At 44.7% G+C, this 19,233-nt stretch overlaps 1 protein-coding gene across 1 annotated transcript in view; it reads right to left on the bottom strand.

Annotated features, from left to right (window-relative positions):
* Positions 1-19,233, bottom strand: part of LOC134541869 (protein dachsous) — a 650,601-nt gene that overhangs the window by 66,231 nt on the left and 565,137 nt on the right. The window contains exons 11-12 of the mRNA XM_063385570.1: positions 16,411-16,645; positions 14,324-14,591 (exon numbers count right to left, since the gene is read on the bottom strand). Coding sequence (XP_063241640.1) covers positions 14,324-14,591; positions 16,411-16,645 — 503 coding nt within the window. The remainder of the gene's footprint in view (positions 1-14,323; positions 14,592-16,410; positions 16,646-19,233) is intronic.

The following is a 19,233-nucleotide window of genomic DNA, read 5'->3' as shown; positions in this document are numbered from 1 at the left end:
TTTTCATTTCGCTTATAACCAATTAACTATTATAGATTTCGAAATGATGCTTGCTTTATATGGAAGGCAACGATGGTCTCATCAAAGCCCCTTTCTTCAAAAACGTGCATAAATTATGGTTCAAACCTAGACAATATACTTATGATTAGTATAAAACCATAATTTATGCACGTTTTTGAAGAAAGGGGCTTTGATAAGAGCATCGTTGTCTTACACATAAAGCAAGCATCATTTAGAAATCTATATTAGTTAAATAGTTATAAGCAAAATGAAAATAGCATTGAATCTTATGAGGTTAACGCGGGTTGCGTAGTGCCCCTGAAACACCGGAGTGGCCTCTTAAGTGGCAGGGCCACCGCGGATAGTGAAAATCGCGGATACTTCGCAAAAGAGCCGAAAATGGGAAACAAAAAAAGGAAACATTAATTTCAACTTAAAAATCTAAAACTTTATGTACAGTAAAAGTTAACTTACAATTAACAGTAAAAAAATTTAAATTATGCTAAAATTTTAGTATTTTACTGAATTATTAACACACAATACATTTCAGTAATGTAAACATAAAAGAGCTCAACCATACGACTAGAAACAAAGCGCGACAGAGACAAAAATAGCAACGCATGCCAGCCTACTGCGTGAGTTCCGAGAAGGCCTGTGGCTTTTTACTGTAAACTGCACACAATACACTCGTCAGTAGAGTTATAATTTGCTCACTTGTAATAAAATACAGATTTACATATGTGCTGTATTTTTTCGTAGCATGCGCGGATAATCCGCACCGCGGATCATCCGCCCGGGGATAATCGGGAGTTTACTGTATACACGTTTCAATTCGATTTTGACAAAACTTATCTGGGCTGCAAGCACGGCGGTGTAACCAGATGGATAACTGTAGGGACAGGCATTTTTTTCGCGAAATAAGATCTGAACGCATGCTAGACTGCAACAAGGTATATACCCGCACACCAGCGGTTTCTTCTTCGTGACTGGCGGCCGACTGCGAAGAGAAGTCGTTGCCTTGTTTGACAAGAGCCACTCAGGACGCGTTTGCTACATTTTATCCATGGCTGTTCTATGCCCGTCGATGCAGACGGATCACGAGGCCATGACTACAATACAATTTGCGACAGACTTACCTATTAATTTTCTCCATGCTATCAGGGTGAAATCAAGCGTTAAATAAAAAAATATTTCGGAACGCAATCGGTAGAGACCGGAAAAATTCGCGGTTTCGATGGCCTTCAGGATAGACTGCACATTTCCCTGTACACTCGGCCAAATAACACCAGTTCATTGGCTGCTGACTTGTAAGTAGTCTCAGCTGGTTTGTCTGTGATTCGATCCTTCTTTGGTTGGAGGTTTATAATTGGTTGAGATTCGTCCAGATGAACAGTAAGCCAATAGCAAAATTATCTAAGAGGTATATGTGTTTGAATTCTAGCTTATCGCCGAATGAATCCGCGAATTTTTCCGGTCTCTAGCAATCGGACCTTGCTAGTTCTCAGCCCCCCCCCCCCCCCCGGGGATTTTGCCTTCTCCCCCTCCCACCTTCCCACCTCATCTTCCAGAAGCTGAGGGTCGACGACGGAAGGAATGGCTCTTCCCCGGACATACCGGCAGACGCCACCTGCAGGAACCCCCCGCCAACTATTAATTTCAGACACGACGATGCCCTGTTATTTACGATTCTCCAATTACGAGGAGCGGGAGGCCTGCCGCATCCGCCGACTACCAATTACCTCCTTGCGGACCCCGCCACAATAGGCTTCTGCGATAGGGACTCGAACCAAGGGCCGAGGGTGAAACAAACGAGCGCTGATGTGCGCAGGAGAATAGCCCCGACAAACGGGAAACACCTTTTTTTTTTGCACCTACTTTATCAATTTTTTCGGCCCACTAAGCAGTACATGCTGGCTGTCTGGCGTTAGTATGCAATCCAGCATCGTCATTCCAACACGCAAAAAAAAAAAAAAAAAAAAACCCCTCTAGCGTGTAAATTTTCCATTAACATATCTGAAGACAGTTCTGGCCAAGACATCAGTCGCAACATCTTAATTAGTAAATGGCACGAAATATACTATGAAATCGCACAGAGAAAAAGGTTTGTTTGAATCAAACAAATACCATTGATTATATAATATGGCGAAACAAATATTTACTTGGTAGAACAAAATATTTTGTTAGTTTAACGAAGCTCGGTAAGTAACAAAAATAATTTGTTGCACCTAACCAAATATACATTTGAGTTGACAAAATCATTTTGTTGGGTCAACAGAATCTTTCCTACTACAAAAAAATTTGTTTGAATTAACAAAATATATTTTTTCGCCATATATAAACAAATATTTGTTTGAATTAACAAAAAAATATTTATTTCGCCATATATAAACAAATATTTTGTTGAGGTAAACAAACCTTTCTCTAAGTGGCGAGTAAGTTCCTGAAGAAACAATTAGCGAACCGTGATTTATTGTTTATTTCTGGTTGTTTAGCGCGCGGAGTCAAGGGGATACTTGTCTGATAAATAAAAAAGTGAGCGAGTACTTTAGTACTCGCCAGAGATTGTATTATCGAAACTTGGTAACGAACAAACTCAAGTGTTTTCGTGTTGAAAATTCTCTTAATAATACAAAACACGGACACGAAATATACACAGAGGTCTTTAAAATAATAATGCCGAGCGTGAAAAATGTATACGAAAATTGTGTTTTCAACTTCATTTCTTGAGGCCAAACACAAGTTGTTTCCGCACCCGCCGCTCGAATTCGCTGCCATATCAGTTACGTCGACTATTGAATAATTTAATTAGCAGACCGAAATTTTAAAGTATATAATGAAACGGCTCAGATAAAAAAGAACAATTTTTGGAAAAAAAAAAAAAAAAAACTAAACCTTGGCTTGAAACCTGCTTTTCGAAAATAAAGTACTCACCCATCTCGTTTAAATTCATTAAACAGTTAATACTTACAAGTTTTGCTTTGGCTTCGTGTACACGAAATTACACCTACAAAATACCATATACCGAGAGCCAAGATGTTACACATCAAAAACAATAAAAACAAAATAACAAATAACCGTTAAAAGGCCCCGGGGGAGGGGGGAAAGAGGAGACGAAGACAGCAGTTTCATCAGTTTGAGTTCCTCGAGTTTTGGGCTGGAAAGGACGAATTAGGAAAGCCCGTAACTTAGCGAATGTACTCGTCAACAAAAACACGACGTTGCAGATGTTCGTGGTTTTTTTTTTTATACGCTGCGCCCTCCGTCTGTTACAGAGTCAAGAATACCAACCGCTGAATGATTGACGGCGCGCCATGCCATGCACCCGGGTAGCTAAAGATCCGAGGAACATCGCGTGTATACTACCACGTTATCCGGCTACGAGGCGTCTCATCCGTTAGCGCTATCCTTATTCCGGTGCGCTATGTTGCCAGACGTACACCGTAGAGCCACACAAGTTATACACACAACTTTGTTTAATGTGATGAAAAATTTTTAAACTTACCTATGTGAAACATAGCATTTAGGTTCACAATCGAAATCTTACTGTTATTTTTAGCCAACGAAATGTCGCGATGTATCTGACACCTGTTGGCAGTGTTCGTAAATAAACAATACTAACTACCGAATGATCATCTGATGGCATCTGACCTGCAATTTATGAACACATTTTTTCAACACATAAATTAATAATAAGAAAGTCCCATGTTTATGATGAAATTTTCTAAGTAATCTCAATAATTTATTTTTAAATCAGGAATCACCTGAACATTTGTAATATCTCGACGATTTCTCAACCACAATACGATTAATAACTTTCCTCAAGTTCAGCCAAAACAGAACCTTGCCCTTCTTCTCTTTGGCTGTTGGGCCATTCGTCGTTAAACAGAAATAAAATATATTAATTTTCCGCCCTATGAGCACGGCCTCTCTCTCCCATTCGCACGACCCGTCTCCTAAGCGGTGTTGTGAATCAGTGGGAAATGGGGGGTCAAATCTTGTGCACGTGGCCTACTGTTGAATTGTGGACCCAGCCGGGGACTCACCACAACGCCGAAATACCACAACGACGAACGTACAATAACGCCGAATGCCAAATTGACTACAACGCCGACAGCTAGAAAACTGCTGTGTACCACAACGACGAATTACCACAATGCCGAAATACATTAACGCCGAAAAATGTCATTTCAGGACTGCCACAAAGGTTAGGTTAGGTAAGGTTAGCACACAAATTCATTCGGTTGTTTTTCATTTTGCTCCTGTGCCCCCCCCCCCCCCCCCCTTCACCAAAACTAATTTTTTCTGCGTTACTGTATTTCGGCGTTGTGGTACACAGCAGTTTTCTAGCTGTCGGCGTTGCGGTCAATTTGGCATTCGGCGTTATGGTATTCGGCGTTATTGTACGTTCGGCGTTGTGGTAACGACCCGACCCAGCCCCTTCCCTCGGAGAGGCACCTGACCTTGGAGCGGCCGGCGGTCAACGGGCCTCGACTTGCCCGCGACACTGCAGCGCTCGACCGCCGGCGGACTGGACGGCGCGCGGGCCGCCAGCCATTACTGAAGCCGAGTCGAGAGTGCGACCTCCACTTCTCCGCAGACGATAAAAGATTTTTTTTTAAAGGAAGGCAGGGTTTTCCTCCTCTCTCCCTCTCTCTCTCTCTCTCTCTTCACGGGGCACTCCGGCAATATTGCCTAGCGAGCTTCCAGCTATTATTAAAGCTGACTCAACGACCTCTTCTGGTACGAGCAATTTCCCTTGTTGCAGATGAGGGCATATTACCAGCGTGTGATGGTGTTTTCCTCCCCCTCCCCCACCTCCTTTTTTTCCCCCTGTGCGGTTGGACAAGTGTTTGAGGACCTAGCTATGCCTGTATGCGCACTCGCAAACGGCCCCACATTAAAGTTCTCCGATCCTCTTTCAACCCCTACCCCCCTTCCCAAAACGGAGTTTACTTTGAAACTTTTAGTTGACCCGGAAATAGCAGTGGGGCGATCAAACAGGTGTACTTGAATTGATTATCTGACCAAGTGTAGAATTTTTTTTTAGCCAAGTGTCGAATATGTATGTACTTAAAGTCGGTGTCAACATTTGAAAACTCACAAAAGTGGTATCGATAATTCACGTATCCTTCTGTGTTGTTTTGCAAGTGACATCCGGGAAACTGGTAAATATTATTTTTATGAACTGTGGAATGTGGGACATTTACATGACAGTGATTTTTACAATGTATTTAACAAGCATTTTAGTGTAATATTCTTCAAACTTCACCTGTCGAAGTTTCTTACCATTTAAACGTGATCATTCAACCAATTATATTCTCATGATGTGAAAATTGTAGTTTTTCTTCGACATAGCTGTTGGTATAAAATAAACAATCTTGACTATTTTTATAGCGAAGGTGAAAACGATACATCCAGCTGCATCAATCAAACAAAACGTAAACGCCATTGTTGCATTATTTATGTCTTTCACACTTGACCCTATGCCTTGTTTAGTTTACGTTTACATATAAGATATGAAAAAAGTAATTTGTTTGCGGTGTGGAGGTGGAAGAGAGTAGGAGAAGGGGGTTGAACAGGTGTGGATTGGGTTGAAAAAGGGGGGGGGGGGGGGTAATTGTGACGTGAGAGTTGTAGCCTTGAGGAGGGTGATGTTAGGATAGTAGCTGCCAATAACGTGGGCCTCTAGGCAGTAAAAACATCATCCGCCTTCAATGCAGGATAAAAGTAACTGCAAACAAATCAGTGCCAGTTAATAAACTGTATATGACTCTCTAGAGGGCGTAACAGCATGCAGCAATTTACTTTCGAAATACGAACTGAGACAAATTGGTGACAACGATAGGTTGGTCGGTCGATGGTTCGATTCCGCGAATGCAAAAATCGTCGATTTTTTTTTAACCTCACACTCGAACACATCTGCACATTCGCTCGATAGGTACAGAAACGACAAACACCGCCATGTTTCACTGACGCACTTAAAAGGGTTTGTGTGGCTGGTCGGCATAAATCTCCAACGACCCGTCAAGTGGAGCTAAAAAGCAACAGTAAAGCTGAAACCTGCGGTGCTGTATTTCCATGATGTAATTACGAGTAATGAAAACGCGAACTGCCTCGGAACAGCCCGCTGTTCTTCGCTTCGAGTGTTCCTTTCGCAGTTGAAGCTTGCAAGCCGCTCCGAAGACGTCCGGGCAGGGTCGTTACCACAACGCCGAATGCCAAATTGACCGCAACGCCGACAGCTAGAAAACTGCTGTGTACCACAACGCTGAAATACAGTAACGCCGAAAAATGTACCACAACCAAACCTAACCTAGGCTAGCCTAATCTAGCCTAACCTAACCTAACCTTACCTAACCTTACCTAATCTAACCTTTGTGGCAGTCCTGCCATGACATTTTTCGGCGTTAATGTATTTCGGCGTTGTGGTAATTCGGCGTTGTGGTACACAGCAGTTTTCTAGCTGTCGGCGTTGAAGTCAATTTGGCGTTCGGCGTTATGGTTTTCGGCGTTATTGTACGTTCGGTGTTGTGGTATTTCGGCGTTGTGGTGCGTCCCCGTCCGGGCGCCTCAGAGAGATCGGACACAGCGACGCGTGTTCTGGTCCAGGGTGGGAAGGAAGTCGCTAGCCCTGAGTTGGTTTCCGATATCAACATTTTGTTCTAGATACGGATGGTACATTGATGACACTTAAAAGTAATGGTGCAAACATGTGGGATTGACCTAGCAGTCAATGAATGCTTCAACTAATTTTCTCGTATGCCATTAAAAATGCAGAACGTGACATCTTATTCAAAATGAGCGAGCGGGATTTACTTGCCAAAACACTCAAACATGCTGGTCTGGTATTAGCTCAAATTTCAGATATTAATCTGTTCTCAGAGAACCTATTTCCTGTGAATTTATCTCATTCATTTATCAATAGGAACCGACGAACTGAAATTTTTTAGCGAACAGCCGTTCAACTGATACAATCTTTGAAACAATTAAACAACGTAAAAAAAACTGTTCGTATATTCCCGGGGAGAGGGACTATTAACCCCCCCCCCCCCCCCCAACCAGCATACATTTGAATCAAACAAATTTTCTGCCTCGGTCGTAGGTGCGAAAAATCCCGGGGCGAAGTGATTTCTAACGCAGTCGGCACTTTTGTCATTGGTGAAGCTTTTAGTGCCGATATTATACGCTGCAGAGCCGCATGCCAATTAACTGTCTTGCGCACTAACACGTATTGTAAGTGTCGCCTTTAGTGCTTCTTCGCTTGCACGCCTCGAACGCGAGAAGAAAAAAAAAGGAAGAAAAAACGCGAGAGGTAGGCGTGTGGGTCAGCGGCGCTAAAAGGCGATATGTTATACGACTCCGTGTCGCCGGGTAGGTTAGCTACTTCGCCCAAGGACACTGGGATCTCTGCGAGGAGTACCTACTGCCGGCGTGGGAGCCAGCATTGTCGGATGGATTCGCGAACATTCCTCGAGATGCCACGAGATCCCGATTACAATTTAGAATTTTAAATTTAATTCATAATTACCACAAACCTGAGAAACGAAACAATTAAATCAAAACAAACAATTTCTTAAAAAATAAAACTTCTAAACCCTAATTTGTTTAACTCGTGGTATATAGAACAGGACTTAATTACTTGAGTACAATTAAAATAGCATTAACTTTGACAATGCTCTTTCGACCTAAATTTACTGCAGCTTATACAAAACTAAGTAGAAAAACTCCGTTGAAAAATCACATTAAAAAGTTAAAAACCAAAAGCTACGGTAATAAGGGTAAGGCTTGTTGTTGTACCTGCTTCACGTATTGATGCCGTTATTGCAATAAATAATTCACAGCTTATCGGATGGCAAAAAGTACAAAAGTACGTTTGTTTATAAAGCATGACGTCCAATTCTGAACTGAAGTTACTGCAAGTAACTGAAGTAACTTAAGTATCCCCTTCACTACTGTTAGGAAGATTATTAAAACAAAATTTAGTAGATTCTGAACAGTTATCAGAATTTGGTAGGTGTAGCTATTAATTCAGCAGATCGAGCTCAATCTCAGGGGGGGGGGGGAGAGGAGGGGGGAAGCCCATTCACCTCGTACCGGAGCGATACGGGTTCGATGCTCATCGCTATCAAACAGTATGTAGGGAAACGTGGCGGACGTCGCTGTGAGTCGTTGTCAGTTCTACACCTAACATTTTTTCTTTTAACCCCAGATGAGTTCGTCTCAAATGATCTCGAACGTCGACGAAGACTTCAGACCAGAATTCCTACCCCGGAAATCCGCAGATCTGGCAACACCGGCGGGGTTGGAGTCGCGAGACCGACGCAGATGGTCTGTGCGAGTTGCGTCCATCCACGGCCGGTGCAAGGTAAAATGGCGCCCTAGGCGAAAAACCTTAATGCGCACCACCCCCCTCCGCCGGACACCCCAAAAAAATTTTTTCCTTGCCTCAAAATACATCACGTAAGCCTAAGATTTTGTCAAAAATCAAATGTAAGCAGGCTTGTGTTTTTTTTTTTTTTACTGTTTTACTTATTGCAAATCATAAACAGGTCACCGTGGACTTTAAATAATTATTTATATCAATATAAACATTCCAAACTGTTACAAAATTCCATTTTCATCTAGTTTCGATAATCGTTAAACATATTATATCAGCTGTCACTTCTTTCTTCTTTCAAAAAAACCAACAACCACTTTTAGAGCTTCATTTAAAATCACGGGAGAGGGAAAGATAGAGAGAGAGAGAGAGAGAGAAGAGACCCGGCACGTACGCGCGGGTGCGACACGACAAGGAACACCTCGGAAGGCCAAAGGCGACAGTGTTGATGAGGGGTGTTGCGGGGGGAAGGGGGGGAAGTAAAGAAGAACTGAAATCAATATTGCTTTCAAGGAAGCCGTAGTAAAAATCAGGCGCCGAACTGGTCCGCACGATAAACGGATGAAAGATTCCCCGAGCAGTCCGTAAGAGGGGAGGGGGGGGGGTTGGTATGAATAAAGAGAACATTTTTCACGTCGGACAATCAATAGTTTAGTGAAGGCAGGAAACACACGGACTGAAGGATGAGGAGATAATGGTAACAGGAATTGAATTCAGGGAGGAAAATAAAGGGGGGGTGGGGTGGATGGAAGAAGCAGGGCTCGTGTGAGCTGCATCATTACTTGCTCCCTCCCCCCCCCCCCCCACACACACACACAGACAAAATTGAGATCGCCTAACCACGCGAGGTTTTTTTGCCGTTACAAAACGTCCCTCCCACTCTCCCTCCCGGCTATCATCACTTGGTATAACAGCTGACGAAGAAATCGCGGGCCCGACGTCCACGTGTGCTCTTAAGGTCGAGTATCGCGTGCATATAAATTATCTCCACCATGCGTAGCGCACATAGACACCCCCCCCCCCCCACCCACCGCAAGGGAGAATATTTACGACCTGGGAAGACGGCGGGTTGATTGGGGGGGGGGGGGGGGGAGCATGTTTTCTATTGCGGGAGGCTCTTTGGAAATGGGGTTCGTATGCTAACCGTTTTACTAACACCAATGGTTTAGGGAAAAAAAAACTCTATTCACAATTGCGGATTCGGAAACTCGTTGAGAAGATATGGGGGAGAGAAGAGGACCGTACCCCCTCCCCTGGTTATGCACAATTAGGTAAACATTATTTTTATCAAATGCAAGATCCCTTTTATTCACACGTTCGCATTTCCCCGAACGCCGCGTTTTCAGACTGCATTGGGTAATGAGACGCTTTATTCGCGGTGGAGGCGTATTTGCAAACGCCGAGGTTCGTAAACCGGAACGCTGGTAGTTACGATGATGCGCAGTGTTTGATCGTTTCCTAAAAGAAAACATCGTGCTGTTTGGTACCGTTCATTCACAGCGCTGCGATCCGCCGTGCGCACGCAGGGTCGCCAACACTGTCACTCCTTCCGAGGTCACTGTCACACGGTTTCAGCTGCTCGTTGTTTGGTGTGGACTTGCACGGAGAAGCAAGTCGCTGCAAAATCGGTAAATTGTATGTTGAATGTTTTTTTTTTTTTACTTCGCGAGGTAAAATTAAAGGAGTGTACATCTTTTGAATACCGCCTCTGAAGACTTAAAAATAATAACTAAGAATCAGCGGTGGCTGATATGACTGTACTGAAATTAACGCCATCACAGCTGTCGACAGCGCTCACGCATGCAAACACGTGAATAACAGAGACACAATTTTTGCTATTAAAAGAAATCACTGTGGAAGGGGGGAAACCGTGACGCCATGACGCCATCAGACTCCCCTAGGATCCGATTTCGACCATGCTAACCTCAATTGGTCTAGCTGAAACCGGACATGCATGCTAACAAACTCCAGCCTGTTCATTGATTTACAATACAAATATTTCCCTAGGTGTTTCCAAGTGGTAAATTTGATTCTTTGGTACGGATTAACTTCGTACGGTTACGCACAAAAGGCTTAAGGGGGCAGTTCAGTCAGGGGTGTATAATCTATGTTAGTGACGTAGAATGATAAGTGTCACACTCGCTGGTGCTTCTAGCGCGGTATCGCCTCTAAGCGCAAGGCTCATAACTGGCGCGCAGTCTTATCGTCGTGCATATGGATAATATGAAACTGAGCGGTGACCGAAACATTATATGGCGGAGAAATTAAGATAAAGGAGTAATGCAAGACCCTTTAAGTGCTTTCAAGAATCTGTACCAGTGGTTTTATGCTTAAAATTACTCTGGAAACAGGCCTTTTAACTATTATAATTCTAGAAATACATGTTAAAAACTGAATCCGAAAACAAAACTACTTATCGGTCCTCAGAAATTTTATAATGCTTTTCGTAAACAGACCGTATTCGGATATGCTGAGTAGTTTTTAAGTCACGTGGTGGTTTGTCCTGAAGCTCTGCACAACTTACGTGTACCCAGGTAGGTGGAGCCCTAAGAGGACGGGACATCCAACATTACAGAGAGATCCGAACCACTGCTTACGGACTAGGTGTGCATAGGTTGCATTCTCGTTTCTAACGAGAGCGTCGAGGTTGCTGGTCAGAAAAATTAACCATTCAGAAACGCCAATTGTAGGTAACACGCCCAGAACCTTTTTCTGCCACCATTATCACAGTCATCCTTCCGTTCAGGTGTATGGCAGTAGATTACCGACTTTAGTAAGCTTGTCACACGCTATTGTGATGCCAAAATGTAAACATTAGGGTCTGATAATAAGTACATCTCTGTATTTACTTTTGAGTAGTAAACATTATTATAACGTTTTCAAATTACTCTATGCTGAGAATAGGACCAACTTTTACATAAAATACTAGCTGCAGTTCCAGGTTTTGATTTTATTTTTATGTTTAACACGGTCAAACTTGTTATCTTTTTGAGTGTCCGAACTGAAACAAAAAAAAATCAATAGTGCATACTTTTTTTGCATAATTAACTGGTAATGTTTAATTTTTGACATTTTTGTGCAATATGGATAAGGAGAACCCAATTCAATAAATAACTAAATAGTTTTGTACTTAAATGAAATTCTGGTGGCCACTGCGTGAAATGGTTTAAAATTCCTTTAGAAAATTAACTTTAGTTAATTTAGTCTTTCAATATCATAAAAAAATATGATTTTAAAAGCCCAAGTAAAATTATGTATTTTTTTTCTGACAGAAATTAAACCATATCGCATAGAAGCCAGTAAAAATTAACGTTACACCTAAAATGTTCCAGTTTTGTATTCCAATTTATTTACCTTATCCATACTGCATATCAACGTTAAAAATGCAACCTTGCCAGCTAATAATGCAAAAATTAACTATGTACATGGAACAGGACATACGCCCTTAACCCGTCGTGTGTTTCTGCAAGAGTCTGACCTCTTGGATTCCTAGCAGCTACAAGCAGGAGTGTAGCCTCCAACCCACACGCCAAGAGCATCATACCCATCGTTCCTCAGCAGAACACAAAGGAACGCCCGTCAGTTATCCCCAAGCTGCTGACCGTAGGAAAGGTGAATGCGGTCATGATCGAGTGGTCTTCGACCGCCGTCAGTGCGACGTCAGCGTTAAATTGGCGCGGTACGTACTTCTGACCAGCTTTGCGAAATATGAAAACAACCCTTGGCTAAGAGACAAGCTGGTACAGTTTAATTTGCAACCATTCAATAATTTTTTTTTTAATTCTTTGAGTTTCACAGCTGTTACGCAGAAACAAAGCAAATCACTAAACTCGTTACTATTATCCAAGAATGAATTGAACTATCGCCAGGATATCATATGTGCCGCGCCTACTTTAAGCTTGTGTTTGCGAATGATGCAGCTGTGGGGTATATATTTTTTTTATCCATCCCGCGCCAGGCAGGCGTATAAGCCGCGGCACGAGGTGGCTTGTGGGTGGTGGTGGGGGAAGGGGGGAGGGTAGGTGAGAGGGCAGAGCATGATGCATGTTTTACGAGCAGGGCAGTCGTCGGCCAACGGACCCATAAAGCTCTCTCGGGCGCAGGCACTTCATTCCGCGCTCAGTTGACGACCGGTCTCGGTAATGGCGCGACGCGTTACCCCTACGGATGATTCGCGCCGAGCTTTATCTGCGAGGTAGGGATTAATTAAGTTTCAACCCTAACTCTCTCTCTCCCCCCCCCCTCCCTTACCACCCCAAAGACATCCCTCGTCCTACAAAAAAGTGAGGTCTGGCCCCGGGATCACAAAGTATTTTCGCGAGACGATCATTCGTCGTTCTGCCCCGCCCGCCGAGAGGTTAATTCGGTTCTGTTCCGCACGCTCCGCGCGCTCCATTCCGAATTTGTTTTCCCGTCGCCCGCGGCGACGGCAGGCGTACAAACTTAGGAAACGTATTTTTGGGAGAGTTCGCAAGAAGTAACGGTACACACTCCTCCCGTGCCAAGGCCGTAGACAGGCTTTCGTGAAGGAGCGGATCCAGTATAACCACGATATCACGTTTCATGAGTAGAGACCGGAAAAATTCGCGGATTCATTCGGCGATAAGCTAGAATTCAAACTCTTAGATGATTTTGCTATTGGCTTACTGTTAATCTGGACGAATCTAAACCGATTATAAACCCTCAACCGAAGAAGGATTGAATCACAGACAAACCAGATGAGACGACTTACAAGTCAGCAGCCAATGAACTTGCGTTGTTTGCCCAAGTGTACAGGGGAATGTGCAATCTATCCTGAAGGACATAGAAACCGCGAATTTTCCGGTCCCTATTCATGAGTAATTTTGCTTCATGATTGAATATTTAAATATTGTAAACTAAAATCTCCGGGAATAGTGTAGGCTACTTTTGTATCTACAACGTTTACACATAGAAATTTAAGTAAGGATTTGCCTTTGGAAAATCAAACTGAACATACTATATTTTGGTTTATGATTTTTTTAAAAATAATTTGTTATTGAGTCAATTGTTTGATGATTTCGTCAAAGCAATGTTATTGAAAACATGAATTACACCTGTCAGATTTGCGAAAAAAAATATATGCCGACAGGAACATGTGTGCAAACCAGCATTAAATACAGACTACTTAGAAATACAATTCCAACAGCATATCCAGCTACGTACAATGGAGAGAAAATACAGTATAGTCGCCATCTATGGATTACAATAATCTTTCTAAACTAATCACTCTGTAACGAAAGCACATATATCAACAACAGAGCTTTTTGTTAGCTGACGAAGAACTACATTCAGTCTTACTTTGTAGGCTATTTTATGTATAGATAGAGACCGGAAAAATTCGCGAATTCATTTCGCGATAGGCTAAAATACAAATCGTTACACCTCAATGCTGCCTCTGCCATTGGCTCACAACTCACTAGGATGACGCTGGGCCAACGAGAAACACCCAACCGAAGCTTTATCGAATCACAGACTGCTACGTTGGGACGTCTCACAAGACAGCAGCCAAGTGTGACATTTGACTGAGTGTACGTAGAACTACGGAGTTCATCCTGCAGGTCATTGAACTCGCGAATTTTTCCGGTCCCTACTGATAGCTAGAGACCTGCAAAATTCGCGGATTCATTTCGTGAAATGCTACAATTCAAATAATTATACCTTAGCGCTGCTTCTGCCATTGGTCCACTGTTAATCTGGAGTAATGAGGGCCAATTAGAGACCCTCGCTCAAAGAAGTGTCGAATCACAGACACTCGGTCGAGACGACTCACAAGTCAGCAGCCAAATGAACAGGTGGCATTTGGTCAGAGTGTGTAGATTGTAGTAGAGTCTGTCCTGGAGGTCACTGAATCCGCGAATTTTGCAGGTCTCCGCCGATGGCACGTGGACAATGGAAGGAAACTTGACGTGGTCGTCGGCGACTCACCCGGAACACGAGGCTGGAGCTGGTGAAGGTGGGCCGGTTGTCGTTGAGGTCGAGCACCTCGACGCGCAGGAGCCGCGCCGACTGCCTGGGAGGGCTGCCCCCGTCCGCCGCCGCCACCTCCAGCCGGTAGATGGCCTTGTCCTCGTGGTCCAGCGCCGCCGTGGTGCGCACCACGCCCGTCAGCGGGTCCACGGAGAACACGCCGTGGCCGTCCGAGTCGCGGCCCTTCAGCAGCGAGTACGTCACCGTCGCGTTCTCGCCGGCGTCCCTGCGGCCGCAAACCACGCACCGGGTGTACTCCCTCGCCCAGGGTCCCGTGCCAGACCGCGCGCTCTCTCTGCGGGGTCAGCGCAAAGCAGGGCAACAGAGGAGCGGAGGCCCCCTGGCCCCAAATTATTTTACAAATAAAATGAACAATTTTTTTTGAGTCGAGTTTTTCCAATAAATAAATTATTGTGAAATCAAGTAGATTCTCATAGTATTTTAAAAAAACATACATAAATATAATCGGAGACAAGAATTATATGAAATTATTGAATTTTAGTGTTAAATGAATAACTCTGTTAATATTTAGCAATAATATAATCATGTATGTGCAAAGTACTGTAGGTAAAGGTAAAACAGCGGAAAAAGATTATCAAAGAATTTGTGGGGGGCCCTCCGTTTGTGTAGGCCCCGGGGCTTTCGCCTAAATCCGGCCCTGGCGCAAAGGATGCTTGGTCTAAGGGGTTGCAGGCCTAAACCTCTAAATGTTGAAGGAATGATAAAACCTAGACAAACTTATTGCGCCTCGACAGCTATACAACTGAGAATAAAGGAGAAGTATGAAATGCACATCTACAACAGTTGAAACGGGCGTATCTCCCGGCGGAGGGACGCCAGCCCAAGCCCCTGGAATTAAGAAGCCCCTCACAGGGGGAGGGCCCGCTTGCGCTTTGCAAAATCGTGACTGTGAAACGCAGTTGATGAACGTAAACGTCAAAAATATGTTTCTGTGCATTTTTTAAAGTTTTCTGATTATCATATGCATACAGGCAAAAATTTGGGCAGTATGAAACATACGAGGATCCTATCCAGGGATGACTGGTATCGGTTGACACCCGAGCGCAACAATCTCGACTAAGTTGATTTCAGAACATCGAGGGGAAAGCTGACCACTCGACAGATGTGGACACTAAGGGCCGGTTGCACCAATAACTGTTCGGATCCGAGATCGTAAGATCTTTGTTTCAGTGTGATCTCAAGTCGAATCTGAGATCCAGTGTATATGTGTTGCACCAAAGTGAACTTACGAGTTCAGACATTCGATCTCACGATCTAGGTTTAGGTTGGTAAAGATTGATTGTAAAATGAAAGCAAGTTTTCTATTGGCTACTGAATTCCGTCTAGTCACAGATAATATTCTTTAGCATGTTTGAAGTTCTTGCTGTAAATGTTGGAATCGTGATATTTACATACAAGCCTATTTGTTTATTGATTACAAACTTGTGGTCGGTTGTGAGTTGACTGGGGTACACGCAGGTACACATGACGATGGAAAAGAAAATTTCAGTACCTAAAAAAAGTTTTTTTTCTGAAAAAGAAAAAATCATCTTTGTCGATTTGGTACAAGAAAGACTGGATATTTTAGAGTGTAAAAGAACTAATGGCATGTTTTGTAAGCAGAAGGAAGAAGCTTGGCAAGAATTGGCATCATATTTTAAATAACATTATGATGACAATTACCATACTTCGGGCATACTTAAAAATATATCGGCCTCAATTTCCTGTAAACTATTGTAGCCCATTAAAATATCAATTGTAAACAAAGCAGTATCTATGCGAACACGACTACAAAACACAACAAACCAACGAAAAATACACAAGATCTCGGATCCAACTGCTCTGAACCATCAATTTCGGTGGTTCAAACAGTGGTTCACCTCAATCCTCTGTCAGAAGGTGAACTCGAATGGTGCAATCCGTTTGTGTGACAATCCTGGTTCGTTGCCTCGTTTGATCTCGGATCGACCAGCGATCTTCAATGGTGCAACCGGCCCCTAAGAGGAGCGGGCGACGCAGACAGGCGCGGGAGGGCACGCACGCACCTGTCGACGGCGCGCAGCCGCACCACCTCGGTGCCCGCCGGCTGCTCCTCGCGCACGCTGACCACGTCCTCGCGCGGGTCCACCAGCTCGGGCGGGTTGTCGTTCACGTCGGCCACGCGCACGCTGACGGCGACCCTGGCGCCGCGCGGCGGCGAGCCCTGGTCGCGCGCCTCCGCCACCAGCTCGTGGCGCGCGCGCAGCTCGCGGTCCAGCGGCGCGCGGGTCGTGATCTCGCCTGCGGGGCACCACACCGCTCGCACTCAGCCGCGCCGGTCCACACAGACACACTAGGTGGAGGAAACACTGTTCTCTCTGGCTGGGGTCGCCGATCAAAATATATATATATATATATATGCAACTATGCCAGAGATAAATTATTCTATTTCGCAAGTATGCAAGTATGCAAATGGGCAAGTATGCAAGTGTGTAAGTGTGCAAGTATAAATGGGCAAGTATGCGAGTGTGCAAGTATGCAAGTGTGCAAGTATGCAAGTGTGCAAGTATGCAAGTGTGTAAGTATGCTGCATCATTTCTACTACCTCTCCCCTGCCGTCTCCTCCTCTCCCGGTTCCCCCACCGCGTACATAACTATTCCCCTCGTGCGACCGGAATTTTTCTCACCGCTCGAAAAATTGTAGCCCCCTCCCTCAGCAAAGAAGTTTCACTTCAGAAATCTAAGGTTAACTTTGGGGTTAACTCTTGTTGTACCTGGATCGCATATCACGCTGCTTTTACTGCATTAAATAGTTCACTGCCTGTTGGACGGCAGAAGTACGTTGGATTATAAAGCAATAATTTTGCATGGCGTCCAGATCTGAACTGAAGTGATTGACTTCACTACTGTTGGAGAGATTATTGAGACTAATTCACGTCTGAAAAAAATCATCCTAATTTCTGTAGATTCTGAACGGTTGGCCAGCCCCGCCGCGAACTATCTCCACTGGAGCCCAGGCGATGTCACAACCAGGAGACGGCAGAGTCGAGGGTACCCATGTGGCAGTCGGATGGAAAAGTGGCGACAGTCTGACACATAAAGGCCCAAGAGAGTACGCTTTGTGCGCCATTGAAAGTTGGTAGTACCACGAGCTGATCGGCGAAGAAGCTGTGCTCTCCGCTGTGGTTTCCTTGGTCGGCCCCGGATCGGTACAGTATTCGGCAGTTGTGACCCCGCAAGCCGGGGTAAGACTGAGCCGCCCTGGAGGTGGTGGATGATAACCTCCGATGGCAACTGACGATGAAGGGCAAGAGGCGTGGATGGCACTCTGGCCAGACTCTGAGTGGAGGGTCTCACGCCGGCAGGGACACAAGGGCACATCTCAGTACAGTCCAACTGTGGTGTTAGCAGGAAGTCCACCGTGGTCACCGCGCGCGGTGTTTCTGTACTTTTACAAAACATGGCTATGGTCATTTTTTCATAATATATGGACTAGTATTTCTTACGAAAATGGGTGCCTAATTTTATATTTTATAACATGTGTTTCATTCAAGCATTTTTTTTTAAACCATGGAATAAATAATCGATTATTCAACAATACTGGATAGATTTCAGGAAACGGTTTATCAAAATCTTTAACGGTATTATTGCGAACACTATTTTGTAGTGATGGTTTTTTCCCCATGTAAATGTTCAAATTTACAAATACCTATAATTTTTAAGTGAATATTTCAGTTCCATTTATAAACTAAAATAAAAAAAATTACAGTGAACCTTCACGGGTACCAGGTACTTGCTTGTACCTACAAGTACATCGCGACATGCATACCTGCCAGGGGGTGGCCATGCAAGCATTACCAAACGGATACTCCGTCAAGCACCTTTTTTGTTCTTTTCGTTTTCACAAGGCACGACTTTGATTGGCCCAACATAATTTAGTACCCGTCCCACGTGCAAAATATTTCATGGAAACTCAAAGTCATCCAACTTGCGAAACGAAACGTGACTGTGACAGTGACTTTTTTTAATGGTGACGTCATAATCCTCCGACCTTTATTTGACGCAGAATTGTGGAAGGTGTTGGAAGGGGAAATTTGACGGCGCGACAGGACCTCTGGTTTAGAGATCCACAACAAGGCTAGTGTTCGGGTGCAGCTGTAGTTGTTTGAGAAGGGAGCTCACGAGCTGAGCGAAGAGATGACTCGGCCACTCACTCGGCCAAGGGCTGGTTGTAACTCGGGAGCGAGTCGGAATATGGGGGGGGGGGGGGAAGGGGAGTGTCTGTGCGCGATCATCTGAGTCAACAAACAGTTGGCTAGAGGAGGCGGGGGGGCGATGCGCCCCCCTGTTTACGCTTGTGATTACCTCTCGTCGGTGTCGTCGGACACCGACGCGACGGGAGGAGGAGGGGGGGGGGGGATCACGCGGGCGATACGGCGGGGCGCGTGAGCGCGCGTGCCGGCCGCGCGTGGAGAAAGGTGCGATCACGCGGCGGCGAGTTCACGAGCCTTTATCTTCGGCGGGGAGAGATATGCGCGCGCGCCAGCGATGCGGACTGTCGATCGCCGAGCCCGGGCGAAACGGGTCGTTACCACAACGCCGAACGTACTATAACGCCGAATACCATAACGCCGAATGCCAAATTGACCGCAACGCCGACAGCTAGAAAACTGCTGTGTACCACAACGCCGAAATACAGTAACGCCGAAAAATGTACCACAACCTAACCTAACCTAGGATAGCCTAACCTAGCCTAACCTAACCTTACCTAACAGAACCTTTGTGGTAGTCCTGCAATGACATTTTTCGGCGTTAATGTACTTCGGCGTTGTGGTATTTCGGCGTTGTGGTGCGTCCCCGGCGAAACCACGTGCTTCGCACCGCACGGG

This window comes from Bacillus rossius (genome assembly GCF_032445375.1).
Source record: "Bacillus rossius redtenbacheri isolate Brsri chromosome 4 unlocalized genomic scaffold, Brsri_v3 Brsri_v3_scf4_2, whole genome shotgun sequence".
In the NCBI taxonomy this organism is placed as follows: Eukaryota; Metazoa; Arthropoda; class Insecta; order Phasmatodea; family Bacillidae; genus Bacillus; species Bacillus rossius.
This window is presented reverse-complemented; position numbering and strand designations above follow the sequence as displayed.